Here is a 22,011-nt window from a genome sequence, read left to right on the forward strand (position 1 = left end):
CGGCTTCCGTCTGGCCTGATTGGTGTAGTGCTGCAGAGATGGTTGTCCTTCTGGAAGGTTCTCCCATCTCCACAAAGGAAATCTAGAGCTGTCAGAGTGACCATCGGGTTATTGGTCACCTCCCTGTCCAAGGCCCTTCTCCCCCGATTGCTCAGTTTGGTCAGGTGGCCAGCTCTAGGAAGAGTCTTGGTGGTTCAACATTTCTTCCATTTAGGAATAATGGATGCCACTGTTCTTGGGACCTTCATTGCTGCAGAAATGTTTTGGTACCCTTCCCCAGATCTGTGCCTCGACACAATCCTGTCGTCTCGGAGCTCAATGGACAATTCCTTCGACCTCATGTCTTGGTTTTTGTTCTGACATGCACTGTCAACTGTGGGACCTTATAGCTTATATAGACAGGTATATATATGCCTTTCCAAATCATGTCCAATCAATTCAATTTACCATAGTTGGACTCCAATCAAATTGTAGAAACATCTCAAGGATGATCAACGGAAACAGGATGCACCTGTGCTCAATTTCGAGTCTCATAGCAAAGGGTCTGGATAGTTAATGACATATTTCCGTATTTCCCAAGTGGCGCAGTGGTCTAACGCACTACATCACAGTGCTAGCTGTGCCACTAGAGATTCTAGGTTCGAGTCCTGGCTCTGTTGCAGCCGGCCGCGACCGGGTAGACCCACAGGGCGGCGCACAAATGGCCCAGCGTCGTCTGGGTTAGTGGAAGGTTAGGCCGGCAGGGATGTCCTTGTCCCATCGCGCACAAGTGACTCCTGCGGCGGGCCGGGCGCTGTGCATGCTAACACGATCACCAGGTGTACGGTGTTTTCTTCCGACACATCGGTGCGGCTGGCTTCCAGGTTAAGTGGGCATTGTGTCAAGAATCAGTGCGCCTTGGCTGGGTTGTGTTTTGGAGGATGCACGGCTCTCGACCGTTCACCTCTCCCGAGTCCGCGCGGGAGTTGCAGTTGCAAACTTTCACAAAAACAAGTAACTCTGAAATGTCAACGGACCACTGAACGTACAACAAGTTTTTTATTTTCAAAGCCTTTTACATTCAATTCAGCATGTGTCATGTGAATTTCACTTTTTGCGACCTGCGGAAACAACTTTGAAGACAACAACCACAAAATGTAAAATCCTAAAAAGTTGTTACGAAAAACCAGCACCCACAGCTGTGCCCATGCCCAGACTTTTTGGATATAACGTTAAAGGATATGTTAAAGTAAGACCCCTCTGAATGATTCAGAACATAAAGAATCTTATTTGCCTTGGTAAAAAATCTATTTTATAACATAAGTGAAATGTCATCACCTGGGCAGAGTGGGTGGACACTCATCAAAACTGTGTACGCAACCAATAAATGCATTTGATGCTGCAGACAAACAGAAAAGGAAAGCAGTGTTCTTTAAGAGAAGCAAAGCAGATGTTTAGGTTTTCCTGTGTGTGTGTGTGTGTGTGTGTGTGTGTGTGTGTGTGTGTGTGGTGTACACACTTACTAGAACAGGATGTGGTTAGCTTCGTGTCTCTCATACCTGGCTGAGGTACACATCGACCTGCACAACAACAAAACAACATCTTTATTACGACTATGAGTTCATACATTATCAGTTTCATACATTACCAATTTTATAGATTAAACATTTACACACACGACAGGTTTTTTCTAGATCAGAAAAGGGCCGTAGGTGTTGGGCATGGCAATGGCCATGGATTGGCCTGCCAGCACGGCTGAATTGTAGATTGCATTTTAGAGGTCGCTATTTTGGAGGTGTAGATAACTTTCTGCTATTCTAAACCAATTTCCTACAATTCTGAATTTCTCCATGGAGCTGTGAGACATTGTTGCAGTTTAAAAGCTAATTTCCCTACAATTCTACACATTTTGCTATGGATAACGCTGTGTTCTTTTGCTCAAACACAATAACAAAATCAATATTGCTAAATTAATTTGGTTTTCATTTTCATATCTCCCTGACTGTCTAGCTTTTATTTTGGTAATTGTTGATTCTCAAAGATTATATATAAAATATGTAGGCCCGTTATCATTTCTACATACTTTATATCTGGTTTTAGTCGTTTCAATCTACACTGAAATAGTTTTTCCATCCTGACCCCACCCCCCCCAAAAGAAATCTCTATATATATATTTTTATTTATTTAATTACATTTTCTCTCTCCACTGTTTGGACATTAGCGACCTGAAAAAACACTTAGCTCAGACACTACTAGTTCATGCGTTATCGGTCCATACATACGTTTCCTACATTATCAGCTTTATACATTACACGTTTATGCATCATCAGTTCAGTTTAGTTTTGGGGGAAACAAATTCCACTGTTACATATCGGATATTATTTTTTAACAATATATTGTAATCGTTTTGACAATATCACAATATTATTTTGGCACTAGTTGGATGTACTTTAACCTTTGTTCTCCATCTTTTTAAATAAGGAGCCAAATTGTCTTCAGCACATTTATTTCTATGACTGATCAAAACTCTCGTCCCTCTCAAGCAGACATATGGTGAGCAACATGTTTGAAAGATCGAATCACAATACATTTGAAAAGAAATCACAGTATCAAATCATAATACATATAGAATCGTAAGAAATCGCAATACATATCTTATCGTGAGTATTTTTGCCTGGTATAACAGCACCACGGTAATATCGCGGTGCCAGCCTGTCATGAAACCTATGACGCCAACATTTTAGAATACTGTAGTACCATTTCATACGACACTACCAACTTTTTCAGCCCTACCGATCTAAAGAACCTTCTGGCGCCTTTCATTAAATGTTCATAAAGTCAGTTTTGTTTATAAATTCAGTTGAATTTAAGCAACAGCCACCCACTGGTCTATTTTATGCGGATTAGGGCTGAGAAATGCCTGGGACCTCACAATACAATATTATCACAATACTTTGGTGCCGATGTGATATGTATTGCGATTTAACACTGTGATTTTATTGCAATTCGATGTTCCAAACACATTACTCACCATATCTGCTAAAGAGGGACAAGAGAGAGCCCTGAAATAAGTAGTTTAATCAGTCAGAGAAATAAGTGCAGAAAACAAAATGACCTCCCTATTTAAAAAGAAGATGGAGAACAAGCTATGAAAAAAAGAACGCTGGAGTTTTGTTGCAGGTACAGCCGACTAGCGGAAAAATAATACTGCGATATTGTCAAGACAATATGTCGTCAGAAACAATATCCCGATATGTAACTGCATCTATTTTCTCTCACTAGTTCAGACACTACCAACTGATCAGTTCATACATGACCACAACCAGACTGACAACTCTCATATCCGAGTGTTGACTACGTGGAATGGTTGTGGTTAATGTCTCAGAGGTGTATGGCTGCGTGGCCTGGCCTGCACGCCGGCCCCAGGGTGCGCAAGTCAACTCTGTCCTATGTATGAACAGGAGATTGGACTGGAAGGGTCATGTGGATGAGTCACAGACACTAGTTGCATCTTCCACACCTGGGCCTGTATTCATAATGCCTCTCATCAGAGTAGGAGTGCTGATCTAGAATCAGGTCCCCCGTCCCGACCATGTAGAAATCCCAATCTCATTCATGATGTTTAAAAAAAAGGCCAAACTGGTCCTAGATCAGCGCTCCTACTCTAAGATGTGGTGTAGGCAGCTTTAGCAGGGTGGGTGTTTTGGTGTAATGGTTGGACGGAGAGGTAAATCTGACCTGAGCTGGTGCTCCCTGAGGTGGGACAGGACATCCATGTGGTAGAGGTGACAGTAAACGGTGTGCAGGTCCTGGAGGCGAGATACATTTTTTTTTTTAAAGGTTCAAAAACAGACATCTCACCTCACCCAGAGGCAAGGCAACACAGGTTGGTTGACAATTGAAACACTTGAAAAATGCAGCTCGGGGTCAACTGTGATTGGTTTGCCAAAAAGGTCTACTCTAAAGCAGGAACTGGAGACCTAAAAACCTAAATCACACGTACACTATAGGCTTAATACTCTCAGATATGTACTGAACGACGGCACAAATGTTTGGGCACGCAGGCTCTCAGTCAGGATTGACCAAAGAGTCTCAAAACGCTGGAGGATTTGTACGGATTACCAAATGACTGTCAATCAACCGTTTTTCCACAGACACACAGAACACACATACAGCCATCTCATATCAGAGCAGCACAACGCTCTTAAAAAAAGATTAGCCTCTGGCTGCTTAACTAGGGAATAAATTAACCTTTGTACATGAATTTTGTGTCAACACGGCACTATGCAAACCAGACCAAGGGCACGAGCGAATGTCCATTTTCCTTGAGGAAGTTACCGTAGGCCCGTTGTGTAAAAAAAACTGACAAATTTAATCCGGAGCGACAAACACTCACTGACACACAAAGCCCTTAAAAAACAGAGTACTATCAAACACAGCTGTTCAAACATTAAGAGCAGAAAGCCTGAAGAACGCATGTGGAAACTTCCATGCGGCCATATGGTGTGGTAGGACAAGAGGAGCTATTGAGCCTACGGGCAACTAACATTAACAGGTGTGGCACATTCTCTCAGTGACTTCCGCCAAGCGCGTGCGAGCGCACACACACACACGCACACCGATGTGTGTGGCAGCAAAACAGCAAGTGCTACTTAGCTGAGACTGCTCAGGGACAAATTCATTGAAAATATTAAACCTCTGGGTATTGTCTTTGTGGACATCCTAGGGTATTTGCTGAGCGAGTCATGGTGTACCGTACTCAGGTGTGTGTGTGTGTGTGTGTGTGTGTGTGTGTGTGTGTGTGTGTGTGTGTGTAATACACCTGGGACGATAAACCAAAAAATATCAGACACAGACCATACCGATCACTTATCGCAGGCATTTTGCTAATATAGGTGATTGTTAAATGGGACAATTGATGGCTACAACCATTACAGTTGTAGTAGTAGTTTAAAGGATAATAAAAAAAACAAAAAGAATGTCATAAACATATCATTTTACTCATCATTATCACAGCAATTCGGGCAATTTATCGCAATAGGGATTTTTGCCCATTAGCTCTACCGTGGACACAAAATAATTTCTCAGTGTTGAATAAGACAGATCCTGCAGAAAACGCACAAGAGTCAGTAAAAAGGAAAACACCAGACAACGCTGGAATGTGGCACAGGAGACTGTAATAAATACAGAGAGGGGTAGGAGTGACAGTGTGTGTGTGTGTGTGTGTGTGTGTGTGTGTGTGTGTGTGTAGCATAGACCTTGTGTGCGTGGGGTTTAACCATGAATAACAACGCATCAGAGCCTTTCTCTTATAACCCTTATGATCAGAGACTTACAGGCAAGCCTGTATTTTTATAGACTATATTACCTCATGTTGAAAAGTAGACCTCTTCATCCATCGGCTTTAAAACACAAGCACCACTGAATTGGATAGGGAGAAGATGCCAAATGACGACCTGAAAACGCACACCACGATACAATTCATTCGCAGCACTGTCTGCATGAAATAGCCCTAGGCCTGCCCCACTTATAGCTAGGAAGAAAACTACAATTCTTGAAAACACTGGCAGCAGCATACTGCACACCGACGTCTTCGAGCTACTAAAACCGTATTGACTTTCCCTCAGAGCTAACTGGGTTCGCGAGAGCAGCTTCTGCTGTGGCAAGCACTATTCTTTCTGAGGCCAGAGGAGTTGGCCGGGTGATCGCAGCGGTTGAGTTCCAAATTGGACCCTATTCCCTATGTAAGAAACTACTTTTTAACAGGGCCCATAGGGATCTGGTCAAAAGTAGTGCACTACATAGGGAATGGGGTGCCATTTGGAACACAACCAGTGAGTGCAGTATGGGGCCGGCCAGGCCAGGACCCAGAGGTGACTGAGGCCAATAGTGTGTTCAGGTCATGCCAGACAGACCCCTGTCCCCTACAGTCAATGTGTCCCACATGACCTGGGGCAGGGGTAGGGGTCCACTCAATATGCAGGCGCCGCTTGGAGCTTCCTCTCGCTGGGGGGGGGCAAGGCCAGGCCAATGGTCGCCTAAATTTAAAACACTGATGTCTATAGGCTTAGGTCTACAACTGGCCTCCTTTCCAGAGTCCACCCCACCTCCTCATGGCAACAAAAAACAACTCTGCTCCCCTTCAATCATTGATCAGACTGAAACTGATCATCAATAGCACCAGACAGCATGTCAGAATCACCAGCGTGACCCTTTTCAATAAAATTGTCTGTCTCTCCCATGGAGTGCTGTAACTCAATCACAGTCAAAGTCCGGCTCTCCTGTACTGACAAGGCTGCTTTGCAGGGTGAGGGGGTTAATTAAGTTTCAATTAGCCTAATCTAAATAAATTCATGAAATAGACAAATTCTGTAGGCTATTTAAATGCAATTCACCCCCACCCTGGGGGGGGGGGGGGGGGGGGGGGGGGCTGGGCGGTAAGAAGCACTCTAGAATGACCTTTGACCGATCATCTCCCTAGAGGTTCACAAAGTGGCCTGACCCCATCTGTGACATGTGACATCATCACAGTGTTCACACCATCCATTAAAACACATCACCAGCTAACTACAGAAGGGCGTATCACTTAAACTGTACATACGATCATCTGAACTGTCAAAACATACCATCTTCCAACATGTCAGTTTACACTAAATCAAATGTACAATGATAACAAAATAATTTTCTTCATTTCACATGTGCCTATATGCTTGACAAAAACGATGCCGTAAAAGATTAGGATTGCCTATTTCATTATATCTATCAGTCAAAGTGGGCCTAAACAGAAAACACTAGAAGCTGCAAAAGGACAGCAGCAGTCTTGCAAGTGGGATCATGTAATTGAACAGCAAATGTAAGCAATGTCCTTTTGTTTATATGTAGAACAAAGTGACATGCAGGTACAGTGTTGCTGCCACCTTCTGGCAGATAGGCTGCCTGCTCCTCAGGTGACCCTGTGCAATAATTACACAAGTAAGCTCTTTCTCTCTACAGAAGCACAGTCCTGTATGTAGACTAGAGTTCAAATGGTCTTTCAAGCCTACATAAAAATGTACAGTATGTAGACCTTACAGAGGAGGGCATTGTACAAAACACCACAGCACAGCCATTCAGGTTGCAGAATAAACATCCTGGACATTTCCATAGACTTCTATCAACAGTAAAAGAATAACACATCTGAAGACTTCACACATTCACTGCAATTCACCCCGGTATCTTAAAACATGACAGGAAAACAGCAGACTCTTTATACCTCATTTGATAATACACACATTATTTGAGGCTTGGAGTACGCCCAGGCAGAAACGAGCGTAGGCTAAGGCAGTGAATTAGAGGCCTGTGGACTCGGAGGCAACATGTGACCGCTTCACTGTATTGTAGGGCCAACTGAAGAGATCTATGCACCCATTCAGGCATTTAAGCATTTCAGATCAAGACTCTAAAACCAGGGAGGATATAGCGCCACTATGCTACAAATCTCCTTACTTGACATTAAGGCTTAACTTCTGTGAGAAAATGTTTTGTTTCCATTAGCGGTTTGACATGCAGGCCTGTAAGGGCAGATCTTACAGGTCTTAAGCAGAATAAAATCAGAAAGCAGCAAAGTGCTCGGGTAAATCCTCTCTCCTGTTAGCGCTTTATCAAGGAGTCCCGAGTGGCGCAGCGGTCTAAGGTACTGCCTCAGTGCTAGAGGAGTCACTGCAGACCCTGTTTTGATTCCAGGCTGCATCACAACCGGTCCGTGATTGGGAGTCCCATAGGGCGGCGCACAATTGGCCCAGCGTCGTCCGGGTTTGGCCGTCATTGTAAAATAAGAATTTGTTCTTAACTGACTTGCCTAGTTAAATATTTTTTTTATTTTTATAAAAGATCATGCATGGCTTTCAGGTACGACTAGAGCGCTTACATTTCGCCATGAGAGCTTCAAACTAATCAAATGGTACTTAGCCTAGCCTTTATGCAGTGGTATAAAATACTCAATTAAGTAAAAATACTTAAGTAGTATCTGTACTGTACATAATTGACAACTTTTGGATTACTACATTCCTAAAGAAAATAATCTACTTTTTACATTTTCCTTGACACCCAAAAGTACATTCTGAATGCTTAGCAGGACATGAAAATTGTCCAATTCACACAATTAAAAGAGAACATCCCGGGTCATCCATACCGAATGATCTGGCAGACTCACTAAACACAAATGCTTCATTTGTAAATTATGTCTGAGTGTTGGGAGTGTGCCCTCGACTATCCGTAAATGTAAAAAATACAAATGCATTTTTTTTTATTTTTTTTAAATACTATTTTGCCGTTTGGATTGCCTAATAGAAGTAATTTAAAATCATTTATACTTTTACTTTTGATACTTAAGTATATTTAAAAGCAAATACTTTTACTCAAGTAGTATTTTACTGGGTGACTTTCACTTGAGTCAGTTTCAAATAACGCATCTTCACTTTACTCAAGTATGACAATTGGGTACTTTTTCCACCACTGCAGTATGGCGCTTTTAGAAGGGGGCAGTCAGGTTCCTTGGCCCCCAAAGTCGATACTTTCAATGCGGTTGATCCCTTACGGAATAAAAAAATAAAAGTGGGTCTTTAGTGAAATCCTTAAAAGCCTGTGGGGGAAAAAAAAAATAAGTTTATAGAAAGCCCAGGGTAGTAATGGGGCATCATGGAAAAAAGGTAGAGTGCTACTGTACCACCACCACACTACAGAACAGCTGTCATCTATCCACCAGCCCCTGTGCCAGACAAGACAGCCAAAAAGCTTGACTGGAAAACACAAATCCTGACGTTGGAAAATGTTTTGCCATTATGTAATCTTAACTAATTCGCAGAGATTGACATTTCAGACACGACGACACAACGAGGGCTGAAGGGAACAGCAAAGTTATGACAGCAACTTAGGATGTCAAACTTGAGCAAAGGCTCTAACTCCAAGTCATAATCCAAGGGCTATGGTCGTTTTCTCTCTATCCATAAGCCTGGAAGACACCTTGTGGGAGTAGCAAAAAAGTGGTTCAACTACCAAAAAAAAGCAGAAGTGAGAGAGAGAGCAGAAGTGCTGAGCTCACTTTGGTGAGGCTGTAGTCTCTCTGCTGCCAGCCTGAAAATAAGTGTTTGAGGGTGGGCGGCTGGGCTTACAGTGTCTTCAAAGTACTCACACCCCTTGACTTTTTCCACATTTTGTTATGTTAGAGTACGCATTTAAAATGGCTTACATTCAGATGTTGCGTCACTGGCCTAGACAAAGTACCAAAATGTCAAAGTGGAATTAAGTTCTTTGAAATGTTTACAAATGAATACAAAATTAAATGGCTGAAAGGTGTTGAGTCAATAAGTATTCAACCCCTTTCGTTATGGCAAGCCAAAGTAAGTTCAAGAGTAAAAATGAGCTTAACAAATCACATAATAAATTGCATGGCCTCACTCTGTGCGCAATAAAAATGAATTTTGAATGACTACCTCATCTCTGAGCACCACACATGCAATTATCTGTAAGGTCCCTGAGTCGAGCAGTGGATTTCTGACACAGATTCAACCACAAAGACCAGGGAGGTTTTCCAATGCTTCGCAATGAAGGGCACTTATTGGGATGGTAAAAATAAAATAAAAAAAAGAGACATTGAACATCTCTTTGAACATGGTGATGTTATTAATTACACTTTGGATGGTCTATCAATACACCCAGTCACTACAAAGATACAGGCGTCCTTCCCGGAGAGGAAGGAAACCACTCAGGGATTTCACCTTGAGGCCAATGGTGTAACTTAAAACAGTTACAGAGTATAATGGCTGTGATAGGAGGAAAAATGAGAACGGGTCAACAACATTGTAGTTACTCCACAATACTAACCTAAATGACAGAGTGAAAAGAAGGAAGCCTGTACAGAATAAAAATATATATTTTTAAATTATCCTGTTTGCAACAAGACACTAAAGTAAAACTGCCCAAAAATGTGGCAAATAAATGTACTGAATATAAAGCGTTATGTTTGGGGCAAATCCAACACATCACTGAGTACCACTGACAATTTCAAGAATGGGGGTGGCTGCATCGTGTTATGGATATGCTTGATATCGGCAAGGACTAGGGATTTTTTTTTAGGATAAAAAGAAGAGGAATAGAGCTAAGCACAGGCAAAATCCTACAGGAAAACCTGGTTGAGCAGGACAATAACCTAAAACACAAGGACAAATATACACTGGAGTAGCTTCCCAAGACAACATTCAAATGTTCCTGCGTGGCCTAGTTACAGTTTTGACTTAAAAATCGGCTTGAAAATCTATGCCAAGAAAATGGCTGTCGAGCAATGATCAACAACCAACTTGACAGAGCTTGAATAATATGGTAAAGAATAATGTGCAAATATTGTAGTCCAGGTGTGCAATGGTCTTAGAGAAGTACGCAGGAAGACTCACTCATAGCTGTAATCACTGGCAGAGGTGATTCTAACATGTATTGACTCAGGGGGCGTGAATACTCAAGTAAATTCTATATGTCTGAGGTATTGTGATTATATACCCCCCTGTCATTATGGGGTATTGTGTGTAGATTGGTGAGAGAGAAAAAACAATTTAATAAAAAAAGGTTCAAATTCAGGCTGTAACACAACAAAATGTGGAATATGTCAAGGGGTATGAACACTTTCTGAAGGCATACAATACTGTAGCTAGCTACATAGATCAGTGACGGAGGCAAACTGCAGGTTCTGTGAGGCTGTGGCCTACATGCTTTCACTTGTTTGAGTCCACAGGCTGCCTGCAAGGCCTAGCTAGGTGTTTCACTTGAAGACAAATCCGCTTCTGTTAAGACATTTAGTCAAGTACAATAACATTTATCCAGACAACTGTGTGGCTGGTGGATATTAAATACACAGAAAAGGACACTTTTTAAACAGGGAACGGGAGATACCTGGTCAGTTGCACAACTGAATGCATTCAACTGATATGAGTCTTCCACATTTAACCCAACCCCTCTGAATCAGAGAGGTGCGGGGGACTGCCTTAAAAATCGACGTCAACGGCATCCGGGGAGGAGTTGTTTGGTGGTTAACTGCCTTGCCGGCTCGGGAATTCAAACCAGTGAGCTTTCAGTTACTGGCCCAACGCTCTTAACGGCTAGGCTACCTGCCGCCCTAATAAACTCCAGTGATATTATAAAAAGGGACGTCACAATAGGGATTAGCCCAAATTTAAAGAAGAGCCCTCAACCACATCCTCCGGTTTCAATACATTTGCATGGGAAATAAGATGGTATGTTGACTGAACATGGCTCCCGTGATGGTGACAACAGTGTCACTTGTCACCTTGGCAGCACAAACATGTCGGTAGCCCTGGGGGAATGGCATCTTATCAGGGGGACATAACAGCATTTGGTGTACTGGGAAGGAAGACGCAGAACAACATGTTGTACTTCGAGTGCCTCTATCGCTTGCTGCTTACTCTTTTGATCAAAGTCCCAAGCAATACATTCTCTGTGCAGAAGTTCAAGCGCTGAGAATTCTGGAATTGTGATCTTGACACATTGTTACTACTAACATGATAATTGGCCTAGGGTGACGGTTAGAACACAAGGCCCCTTGAAGTCGGAATTGTTCATATTTCTTAACTAAACAAGGGCAAACTATACTGAGCAAAAACAAACGCAACAATTACAAAGATTTCACAGTTCATATAAGGAAATCAGTCAATTGAAATAAATTAAATTAGGCCCTAATCTATGGATTTCACATGACTGGACAAGTGTACAGCCATGGGTGGGCCTGGAAGGGTATAGGCCCACCCACAGGAATTTATCAGAGGCGCAGATCTGGGGAAGGGTACCAAAACATTTCTGCAGCATTGAAGGTCAGCAAGAACACAGTGGCCTCCATCATTCTTAAATGGAAGAAGATTGGAAACCACCATGACTCTTCCTAGAGCTGGTCACCCGGCAAAAATGAGCAATCGGGGGAAAGGGTGAGGTGACCAATAACCAGATGGTCAATCAGACAGAGCTCTAGATTTCCTTGGTGGTGTTTTTTATTTTTTATTTAGGTTTTTAGGCAAAAGATTTGTCACTCAAATACCGCATGAATACCCATTAGAAATGGCAAAACATATAGAATAGCAACAAAATTTGCTTTAAACTGCTAAATGTTCTTTGCACCCCATGACAAAGTCTGTAGAATCTTATGAAATAAGCTTTAAAACCTGCAAAATTCTCTCATGAACAGTACTTGTGCCCAAATGTTCCCCAATGCTGGAAGGGGGGCCCCCCAAGTGAAAGTTTGGGAACCCCTGTTCTACACTATACATTGCTTGTTTTGTCATAAACTGAAATTAGGCGAACTATTCGAATTTTAGCAACCAGGAAATGCTGGAGCGATTTCTGCATATTACACATTTAATGTTGTTGAAACATCATAGCTCTTTTGTCATGTCTATCGCATAGACATATGTATTTATCATTGTCGTTACACTTTTTTTTTTCAATTTGTCTCAACAGATGACCCAGACTGTTTCATTCCTGACCATGTCAGTAGTGGTTCACCTGATGAGAAGAAGAGCTGGCTGCATGCCTGTGTCACAAATCGTGGACAGATGTGTCATGCTTGGTGACATCACTGACATTGCAACCGGCGTCAGAAATACATCCAGGGGCCAACCTCTACAGAGAAAGCATCTCCCATGTCATATTTTCCAAGTTGCAGAAATGTCTACACATACAGCAAAGCAAGGAAGAACCATCAGAAAAAAACTATTCAGTCAGATGCAAGCAGGGGTGTGATCATTATGCCGATTTTGTTCCAAAACATATCGTCTGTTGCAAAACTGTTTACTCCAAACGGAAAACACAAACAAGAGTTTCTATTGGACAAATTCAGATAGAAGCAAATGGAGAAACTAAAATGGTGAGGGACCTGTTTGGTTCTTAAAATTGTAAATGGTTTCTGTAATGAATAGACCCTGGTCTAGTGAGGGTAAAAAAAAAAATAATAATTTAAAACACACTGAGGCGAGACTGAGCTTTGGCTTCTTCCTGTCCAACATGCAGGATGCAGTATAGGAGGGAGATGTTGAGGTTATACATTGTAGCTCGGTTGTTCTACAACACCTATGGTCATAGCCAATATCCCCACTAGCTGGCTACTAGACAAACAATATAACAGTTGGCCCTAAAGCTTTTTGTAGGGAGCCAAGAAAAGCAACTACTGCATGTATCAGTGATGGACACGGGCTAGAATGTGGACCAATACTTTTACAGCAATACAGCTCGCTACTAATACAATAGCCCAACTTCTTGCACAACACATAAGGTTGTCACTTGGTCAAATGATAAATAATACTATATACACCAAATAAGCACGCAACCCTGAGGGGCCACCATGTTGAGGATCAGCGTGGCAGGTGCATGTTGCCAACCCTTACCACCTGGAGGCGGCCCGTCAGGAAGTCCAGGATCCAGTTGCAGAGGGAGGTGTTTAGTCCCAGGGTCCTTAGCTTAGTGAGGGCACTATGGTGTTGAAAGCTGAGCTGTAGTCAACTAACAGCATTCTCACGTGTTCCTTTGTCCAGGTGGGAAAAGGCACTGTGGAGTGCAATGGAGATTGGTAAGGTATTACACACTTGGTCAGGGAGTGTTTAAAAATGTCAGTGAAGACACTTGCCAGTTGGTCAGCACATGCTCAGAGTACGCGTCCTGGTAATCCGTCTGGCCCTGCGGCCTTGTGAATGTAGGCCTGTTTAAAAGTCTTACGCACATCGTCCATGGAGAGCACAATCACAGTCATCCAGTACAGCTGGTGCTCTCATGCATGCATTCAGTGTTGCTTGCCTCGAAGCGAGCATAGAAGGCATTTAGCTTGTCTGGTAGGCTAGCATCACTGGGCACTTACTGCTTGAGTTATTGCTTGTAAGAAGGAATCAGGAGGATATAATTATGTTCAGATTATCCAAATGAAGGGTGAGTGAGAGCTTTGTACGCATCTCTATGAACACATGATATGCTGATAGGAATTAGGTAAAACAGATTTCAGTTTTTCTGCATTCAAGTCCCCAGCTACTTGGAGCGCTGCTTCTGAGTGAGCATTCTCATTTGCTTATGGCCTTATATAGCTCGTTGAATGCGGTCTAAGAGCCTGATTCGGTTTGTGGTGGTAAATAGACAGCTATGAAAAATATAGATGAAAACTACCTCAGGCGAGCAAAATCTCGAGACCTTAAATATTAGAGATCGTGGACTGCTGTTGTTGACAAATAGACAGACCACCACCCCTCGTCTTACCAGAGGTTGCTGTTTTGTCTTGCCGATGCATGAGAAACCCAGCCAACTGTATATTATCCATGTCCTCGATCAGCCACCACTCAGTGAAACATACGATATTACAGTTATTAAATGTCCCGTTGGAAGGATAGTCTCGAACAGAGCTCATCCAGTTTATTCTCCAGTGATTGCACGTTCACCAGTAGGACAGATGGTAAAGGTGGATTATTTACTCGCTGTTGAATTCTCACCAAGCACCTGAATCTGCACACCTGTATCGGTACCTCCTCTTCATGCAAATAACAGGATTTGGGCCTCATCTGGGAGGAGCCAGACATTTTTTGCCCTCTGATTCGTTAAAGAAAAAAAATCTTCATCCAGTCCGAGGTGAGTAATCGCTGTTCTGATATCCAGAAATAATTTTCAGTCATAAAAGACATATCAGAAACATTATGTACAACAAAAAAAAGTAACAAACACGAAAACACACAGAACAGCATGATTGGTTAGGAGCCCGTAAAACAGCCGCCATACCAACCGGTGCTATAATGTATCCTTATAACCTTTTCTGTGTGTGATTTTTTTTTAATTGGTTCAAGGACATAGTGCATTCGTAAAGTACTCAGACCCCTTCACCAATCTATACACAATACCTTATGACAAAGTGAAAACAATTTAGAAATGTTTGCTCTTTTATTAAAAAATAAAAAACCTCCATTTTTTTTTTCACCCCAATTTCATGGTATCCAATTGGTAGTAGTTACAGTCTTGTGTCATCGCTGCAACTCCCGTACGGACTCGGGAGAGGTGAAGGTCGAGAGCCATGCGTCCTCCGAAACACAACCCAAGCTAGCTGCACTGCTTCTTGACACAACGCCCATCCAACCCGGAAGCCAGAGGAAACACCGTACACCTGGCGACCGTGTCAGCGTGCACTGCGCCCAGCCCGCCACAGGAGTCGCTAGTGCGCAATGAAATAAGGATATTCCAGCTGGCCAAACCCTCTTTACCGCGGACGACGCTAGGCCAATTGTGCGCCGCCCATGGGCCTCCCGGTCGCGGCCGGCTGCGACAGAGCCTGGGCTCGAACCCAGAATCTCTAGTGGCACAGCTAGCACTGCGATGCAGTGCCTTAGACCCCTGCGCCACTCGGGAGGCCCAAAATACCGTATTTATAGAAGTATTCAAACCCTTTGCTATGAGACTCAAAATTGAGCTCAGGGCTATCCTGTTTCCATTGATCATCCTTGAGATGTTTCAACAACTTGATTGGAGTCTACCTGTGGTAAATTCAACTGATTGGACAGGATTTAGAAAGGCGCACACCTGTCTATATAAAAGGTCCCACAGTTGACAGCGCATGTCAGAGCAAAAACCAAGTCATGGAGGCCAAAGGAACTGTCCGTAGAGCATAGTGGAGCGAAGCTTCCCTTTCCAACAGAACAACGACCCTAAACACACAGGCAAGACAACACAGGAGTGGCTTCAGTAAAAGTCTCTAAATGTCCTTGATTGGCCCAGCCAGAGCCCGGACTTGAACCCATTCGAACATCTCTGGAGACCTGAAAAAAGCTGTGCAGAGAAGCTCCCCATCCAACCTGACAGAGCTTGAGAGGATCTGCAGAGAAGAATGAGAGAAACTCCCCAAATACAGGTGTGCCAAGCTTGTAGCGTCAAATCCAAGAAGACTCGGTGCTGTAGTCACTGCCAAAGGTGCTTCAACAAAGTACTGAGTAAAGGGTCTGAATACTTATGTAAATGTAATATTTCAGTTTTAGGCTATTGTGTGTAGATGGAAGAAGTGAAAAAACGATTGAATCCATTTTAGAATAAGGCTGTAACGTAACAAAATGTGGAAAAAGTAAAGGGGTCTGAATACTTTCTGAATGTATTGTTCATCTGCTGTAATAGAAGCAATTATTGGTACCATGATTGTCTTCAAAAAAAAAATGTTTAACATGAAGAATCCCATTTTCCCATCAACTATAATGGGGGATCCTGTTTCCTGCAAACAATGCCAGAAGTACCGTGGTCGGCCTTGAACTTCTGTGGCTTCAATGAGAGGGGGCAGTTGTTCTCCTTTGGGCCAACCCATAGACATGAAAACCAGTAGATACTGATAGCGCTGCCTTACTTAGTCACCAGCAGATCCAGGACTGATAACTTCCATCACAATGAGTGAACAGCCTGAGGGGTGGGCACTTCACGGAACCAGCTCATATTCCCGGCATGCAAGAGGTGTGCACGTTGCATTCTTGTCAAACACGTCAGCTAAATTAGGGCTTTAAAGAGTCAGTTCAGGTCCGGCTTCATTCTTTTAGGTATGTTAGTGCTCTGAGGTGGACTGCCAGTAGAGTCAATGTTCAGAATCGGCGCACATTCTGTGGATGTGTGCGTCAAGTTGTCAAAATTGCCACTTATAAAAGGTATTTTAACAGAGTGTTTTAAAGCAATGCCACAAAAAATATTGTGTCTTGCCTATATTTAGGTCCGAAAATGGGCTTCTAGTGATGACAAAATAATGTGTGAGAGGGGGCGGGTGCATAGCCTTGCAATTAAACCAAGAAACAGATGTTCCACTTCCAGAGCATTGTTTAGAGGAGGACCAGACCGAGAGGAAATGTGGGACTCACTGCAATAAGGTATTGTGTTGTACTGAGTGACTCATCTTTTCCATAGTACCATTAAAGGGGGGGGGGGGGGTCTCAACATTGACAAAATGGTACTGCCTTAAGACCAATGACAGTACATAGAATTCAACCCTAAACAACAAGTTCACCTCAAATAAAAGTGCCAATATATTAATTGCAAATAAAGGCAGCATGGCTCATCAGCTCAGGAAACTGTGGTTGTTTAGACTTGCTGCATGAGCAGTGTTCTGCTCCAAATTGTCCAGATCTCAAATAAATACACATATATATTTGAAATCTGGACAATTTGGAGTAGAACACTGCTATATATATATATATATCAGTTAAGAACAAATTCTTATTTACAATGGCAGCCTACCCGGCCAAACCCTAACCCCGGATGACGCTGGGCCAACTGTGCGCCGCCCTATGGGACTCCCAATAATGGCCAATTGTGATACAGCCTGGAATCGAACCAGGGTCTGTAGTGACGCCTCTTGCACTGAGATGCAGAGCCTCGGACTGCTGCGCCACTCGGGAGCCCTATCACCAGCTTGTTTATACAGCCTAACTTCTTAAAGGGAACACAATGCAAAAGAAAAAAGAACGGACAAAGCCCAATGTAGACTTTTATGTCCAAAGATACTCAAATAAACTTCACATTTTCCAGGTCCTTCTCTAGTGTACCTGTGCAAGGCTATTGAGTGGAATGTTATTGTGCTAAATTAAGTCTCAAACGGCTGTACGCAGGATGTTTGTGACCTACATATTTGAGCTGCCTTGAAAGAATAGGAGAGGAGTCGCGCCTCAATCAGACCGACAGCGTCATTGCATAAATTCCACGTACCAAACTCTGCAGTCAAACTTTTTTCATTACGTAATCCACCATTTTTACTGGATGTGTGCAAAAGAAGTTCAGCATTCACCTTCTGCTACCACTTCTGTCAAGTCTGCACATACAGTTTGACGCATACGTTGGATATATCTAACCTACGCACCAAAAAGAACCCAGAATGCACTGCAACGCTGCAAGACAAACCATTGGAAATCAGAGTACTTCGGGTGTACCAAAAAAGCAATGACTCTGTCGGTGGGATAGAGGCGTTACAAGGCCCACTTTCCTTTTCTATAACTCACACAGAGGGGAGTCAAACTGACAGACAGGGATTCCAGACAAGTTTTGCAAAGTAATAAATACACTTTAATAAGACTACCATGGCGAAAGTTTTAAAAGCAAGAGCTTGTAGCCTACTTCTCTGGTAGCCCGTATAGGGGGATAAGAACAATAACAGAGACAAACATCAAAATGACAGTCTTTAAAAAAACTTTCATGCTGTGAAAATTGTTTGTACACATGCGCAACATTTAAAGTGTTGGTCCCATGTTTCATGGGCTGAAATAAAATACCCCACAAAAAGCTTATTTCTCTCAAATATGTTGAACAAATGAGTTTGCATCTCTGTTAGTGAGCATTTCTCCTTTGCCAAGATAATCCATCCACCTGACAGGTGTGACATATCAAGAAGCTCAATAAACAGCATGATCATTCATTACACCGGTGCACCTTGAGCTGAGGACAATAAATGGCCACTCTAAAATGTACAGTTGTGTCACACAACGCCACAATGTCTAGAATGTTTAGAAGGAGCGTGCAATTGGCTTGCTGACTGCAGGAATGTCCACCAGAGCAGTTGCTAGAGAATAAAATGTTAATTTCTCTACCATAAACCGGCTCCAACGTAATTTTAAATAATTTGGCAGTACGTCCAACCGGCCTCACAACCACAGACCACGTGTAACCACGCCAGCCCAGGACCTCCACATCCGGCTTATTCACCTGCGGGATCGTCTGAGACCAGCCACCCGGACAGCTGATGAAACTGGGGAGTATTTGTATCTGCAATAAAAGCCTTTTTGTTGGAAAAAACTCATTCTGATTGGCTGGAGCTGGCTCCCAGTGGGTGGGCATATGTCCTCCCAGGCCCACTCATAGCTGCGCCCCTGCCCAGTGCCCAGTGTGAAATCCATAGATTAAGATCTAATGAATTTATTTTATATTGACTGATTTCCTATATGAACTGTAAACTCAGTGATGAAATTGTTGCATGTTGCGTTTATTGAAATTGTTGCGTTTACATTTTTGTTCCGAATAAAATAACAAAACCTTAAAGCGTCTACAATTTACTTTCAGGGTGTGTTGTTTTCAGGAATTCAACAGGAATTCCCATTGCTTCACCACAGTGAAACGTTGACCTTTGTGACTAATGTAGCCTGCCTACTTCAGAGTGGCCCTGCAGCGTCTGCTTTCACTATCAGTACTGGCTCTGAGGGAATATGCCTCTTCACGCCCTGAGTCATGCATGGAATGCTGCTTTACATGCAGGCAGCCTTCACACAACACAGCCATTACAGGCTGGAAATATGTGCTTGTCTTGTACCAATACAAATGTTCAAAATAAATTATATCCCCTTTCTGTTTTGTTTCCTTGCCACAATTCTTCCGAGTAGCGCGGTACTGATACCGTAACAACCCTACAGTAAATCATACAGTAGTGGGCACCTCTACTCGCACAGCCTCTTAGTGGATAGAGCAGGATGAGATTAACAGGAAACTCAGGACACGGACATCATTGTGCATCGCAAATGACACCCTGTTCCCTAGCGCAATACTTTTGATCAGTAGTTTAGTAATGTAATATGTAGGGAAAAGGGCAAACTTACCTTCCTCAATAGCAATTTTACCCAAGCTGTCTGTTTATGTTTGAGGACCAGAACATGTTGCGTAGAGTGTGTTGTCACTTTGTATTATGCACTCACCCTCTCTCAAAAAGGTGCAAAGAGGGCTTTCTGTTCATTGAGTGAAAAAAGCAGTGGATCAGTGAAAGAAATTGGCTTTTGAACTAGGTTGTTGGTAGGATTTAGCCAATTGTGCCTTGAAAAGTGCTTGCAATTCAAAATGTTCTGCAGCTTAACAGAGTGGGCTATTTGGGGAAATAGTATGGCAATTCCACAGTAACAGAGTGATGCTGAGACTCAGATTTTTACACTTTAAAAAAGTATGTGAAACGAAAACCAAAGACTGCAGAGTTAAACAAACAGTCATTCTGTTATAAAACTGCGCATCTGAAAATGTATTTCAAGTACATCTGTTTCAGTAACATTTTCACTCAGTTACTGTGGAATTGCCTTATGGCAAACGCAATGCCAACTAAACTGGGCTGAGGTTTGGATTGTCAGGGAAGAGCCATGACTAAAACTTAATTTAAGCTGAGGTTTAGATAAATAACTTCTGCATCTCTGTGGGATGACAGGGGAAGGAATGAATCATGGAATATGAAAGTATTCTAAAAGTAGAAGCAAACAAGCACATTCAGAGGTCAGAGAACTTGAAAATAGTCAATCAAATGGGTAGATCATATAAAGGCTACTGTTGATAAAGGATGATTGTGTGTGTGTGTGTGGGGGGGGGGGTACAGTTGCCTTTTAGAAACTTAATATCTTAATATCTTCAGATGATAGATCCCTTGTGATGATGGACAATCCCACAAAACTCTTACCAGTAATCAAACTGGTAGCCAGAGAGAGATACTATTGAACATATGACCGGAGGCCCCCACAGTAGAATAGGACAACAATTGCATAATCGTTTAATCTCAAAACTGCAACTTTTCACAAAATTTAAAAGGGAAACCGTACTGAATGACATTCATGACGTAATCTAAATAAGATTGACAACTCACTTTCCATTGCAGTAGTTAGCAAACTCGCTCTCTGGTTGGATAGCTAGCTAGAGTAACTTCAGTGTGTGTGTATATATTTATATAACACATACACCAAGGTGGTTCATTCTCACTTTCCTGGAAATAAAAACAACTGAGTGACTGGCTGGGTGAATGGATAAAACATTGCTCCTCGTCAACTAGTGCGTTAGAATGCTAGCTAGCGAGATAATTATTCCAGCTAGCTAGCTAACTTTTTGACTTGAGAAATTCAAACCAAGAACACATAGCTAACGTTAGCTTGCGTACCTCTGTTGTCCTTTGTGATGGAGGTTTCTTTAAAGCTTGTTTGAAAGAAGTTTCCATCGATCCAGTCATTGTCATAACTTCACACCAGAAACAAATCCCCAAGAAATCAATGCAATGATCCCATCTCACTTTAGGCCGATGCCGCTATTCACCCATCCCGTTGCTATCCCGTTTCTTCGCCCGAGCATGGAGGGAAAAGTCCTTGTTAAAATGAGAACAAAACTAACCTCAATAACGCAACTGGTTCACATCAAATTGACCGAAAGTACATAATACAAAAATGGATATGTGAAAATACTAGTGAAAAACGATATGTATATTTAGCATCCAGTTAGAAAGTTGCCTCACTCTGATCAATTCTTCATTTGGGAAGAATTGACTGCTGACACTACTATTCTGCTAGCAGCACTAACGGTGATGTCACTTTCCTATGGTAATGCACCTTCGAAATAAAAGCCCGCATTTCAAAACATTGCAAAGAGTATAACTCATTCAAAAGGTACTACATGTTAATCAATTTTGTATTGTACTTACAATGAAATGCAAGAAGGAATTTATTTTCAAATGTGTTTTTAAAACATTATTTTAAGACCACTGTTGACAAATACAATGTTCAGACTGGTACGTTGACAATATAGGGTTTATAGTGAAAAAACTATTATTTGTGCCAATATAAAAGTGGGGTATGGAGTACTCAGTAGGGTCTGTAGAATCTATCAGTTGAGGATCCTCAGAGTAGGAAGGAGAGGACCATCCTCCAAAGTGAATTTCATTTTTTTTTTAAACAGACCATTTAAAAAGTTTAAAACTATACTAAATATAATCACGTCACCTAATAATTGATTAAAACACACAATTTTGCAATGAAGGTCTACAGTAGCCTCAACAGCACTCTGTAGGGTAGCCCCATGGTGTAGCCAGAGGACAGCAAGCTTCCATCCTCCTCTGGGTACATTGACTTCCAAACGAAACTGAGGAGGCTCATTGTTCTCACCCCCTCCCATAGACTTAAACAGTAATTATGACAACTTCTGGATGACGTCCTCCAACCTAGCAGCGCTCTTGCAGCATGAACTGACATATTGTACACTGAATCAAACAATCAGAGAATGAATCTACTA

At 42.3% G+C, this 22,011-nt stretch overlaps 1 protein-coding gene across 11 annotated transcripts in view; it reads right to left on the reverse strand.

Moving 5' to 3' along the window:
• The window catches only part of rapgef6 (Rap guanine nucleotide exchange factor (GEF) 6), a 129,961-nt gene extending 108,636 nt beyond the window's left edge, over window positions 1-21,325 (reverse strand). For 9 of the 11 annotated variants that reach the window (XM_090192744.1, XM_090192743.1, XM_090192738.1 and 6 more), the window contains exons 1-3: window positions 20,891-21,319; window positions 3,718-3,788; window positions 1,503-1,559 (exon numbers count right to left, since the gene is read on the reverse strand). In XM_090192744.1, coding sequence (XP_090048870.1) covers window positions 1,503-1,559; window positions 3,718-3,788; window positions 20,891-20,965 — 203 coding nt within the window. In that variant the 5' untranslated portion in view covers window positions 20,966-21,319. Of the gene's footprint in view, window positions 1-1,502; window positions 1,560-3,717; window positions 3,789-20,890 lie in introns of all 11 variants that reach the window. The other 2 variants (XM_090192742.1, XM_090192739.1) reach the window with 1 other exon arrangement.
• Window positions 21,326-22,011: the final 686 nt, after the last annotated feature.

Source organism: Oncorhynchus mykiss, chromosome 12 (genome assembly GCF_057628025.1).
Source record: "Oncorhynchus mykiss isolate SJ-2025 chromosome 12, ASM5762802v1, whole genome shotgun sequence".
Taxonomy (NCBI): Eukaryota; Metazoa; Chordata; class Actinopteri; order Salmoniformes; family Salmonidae; genus Oncorhynchus; species Oncorhynchus mykiss.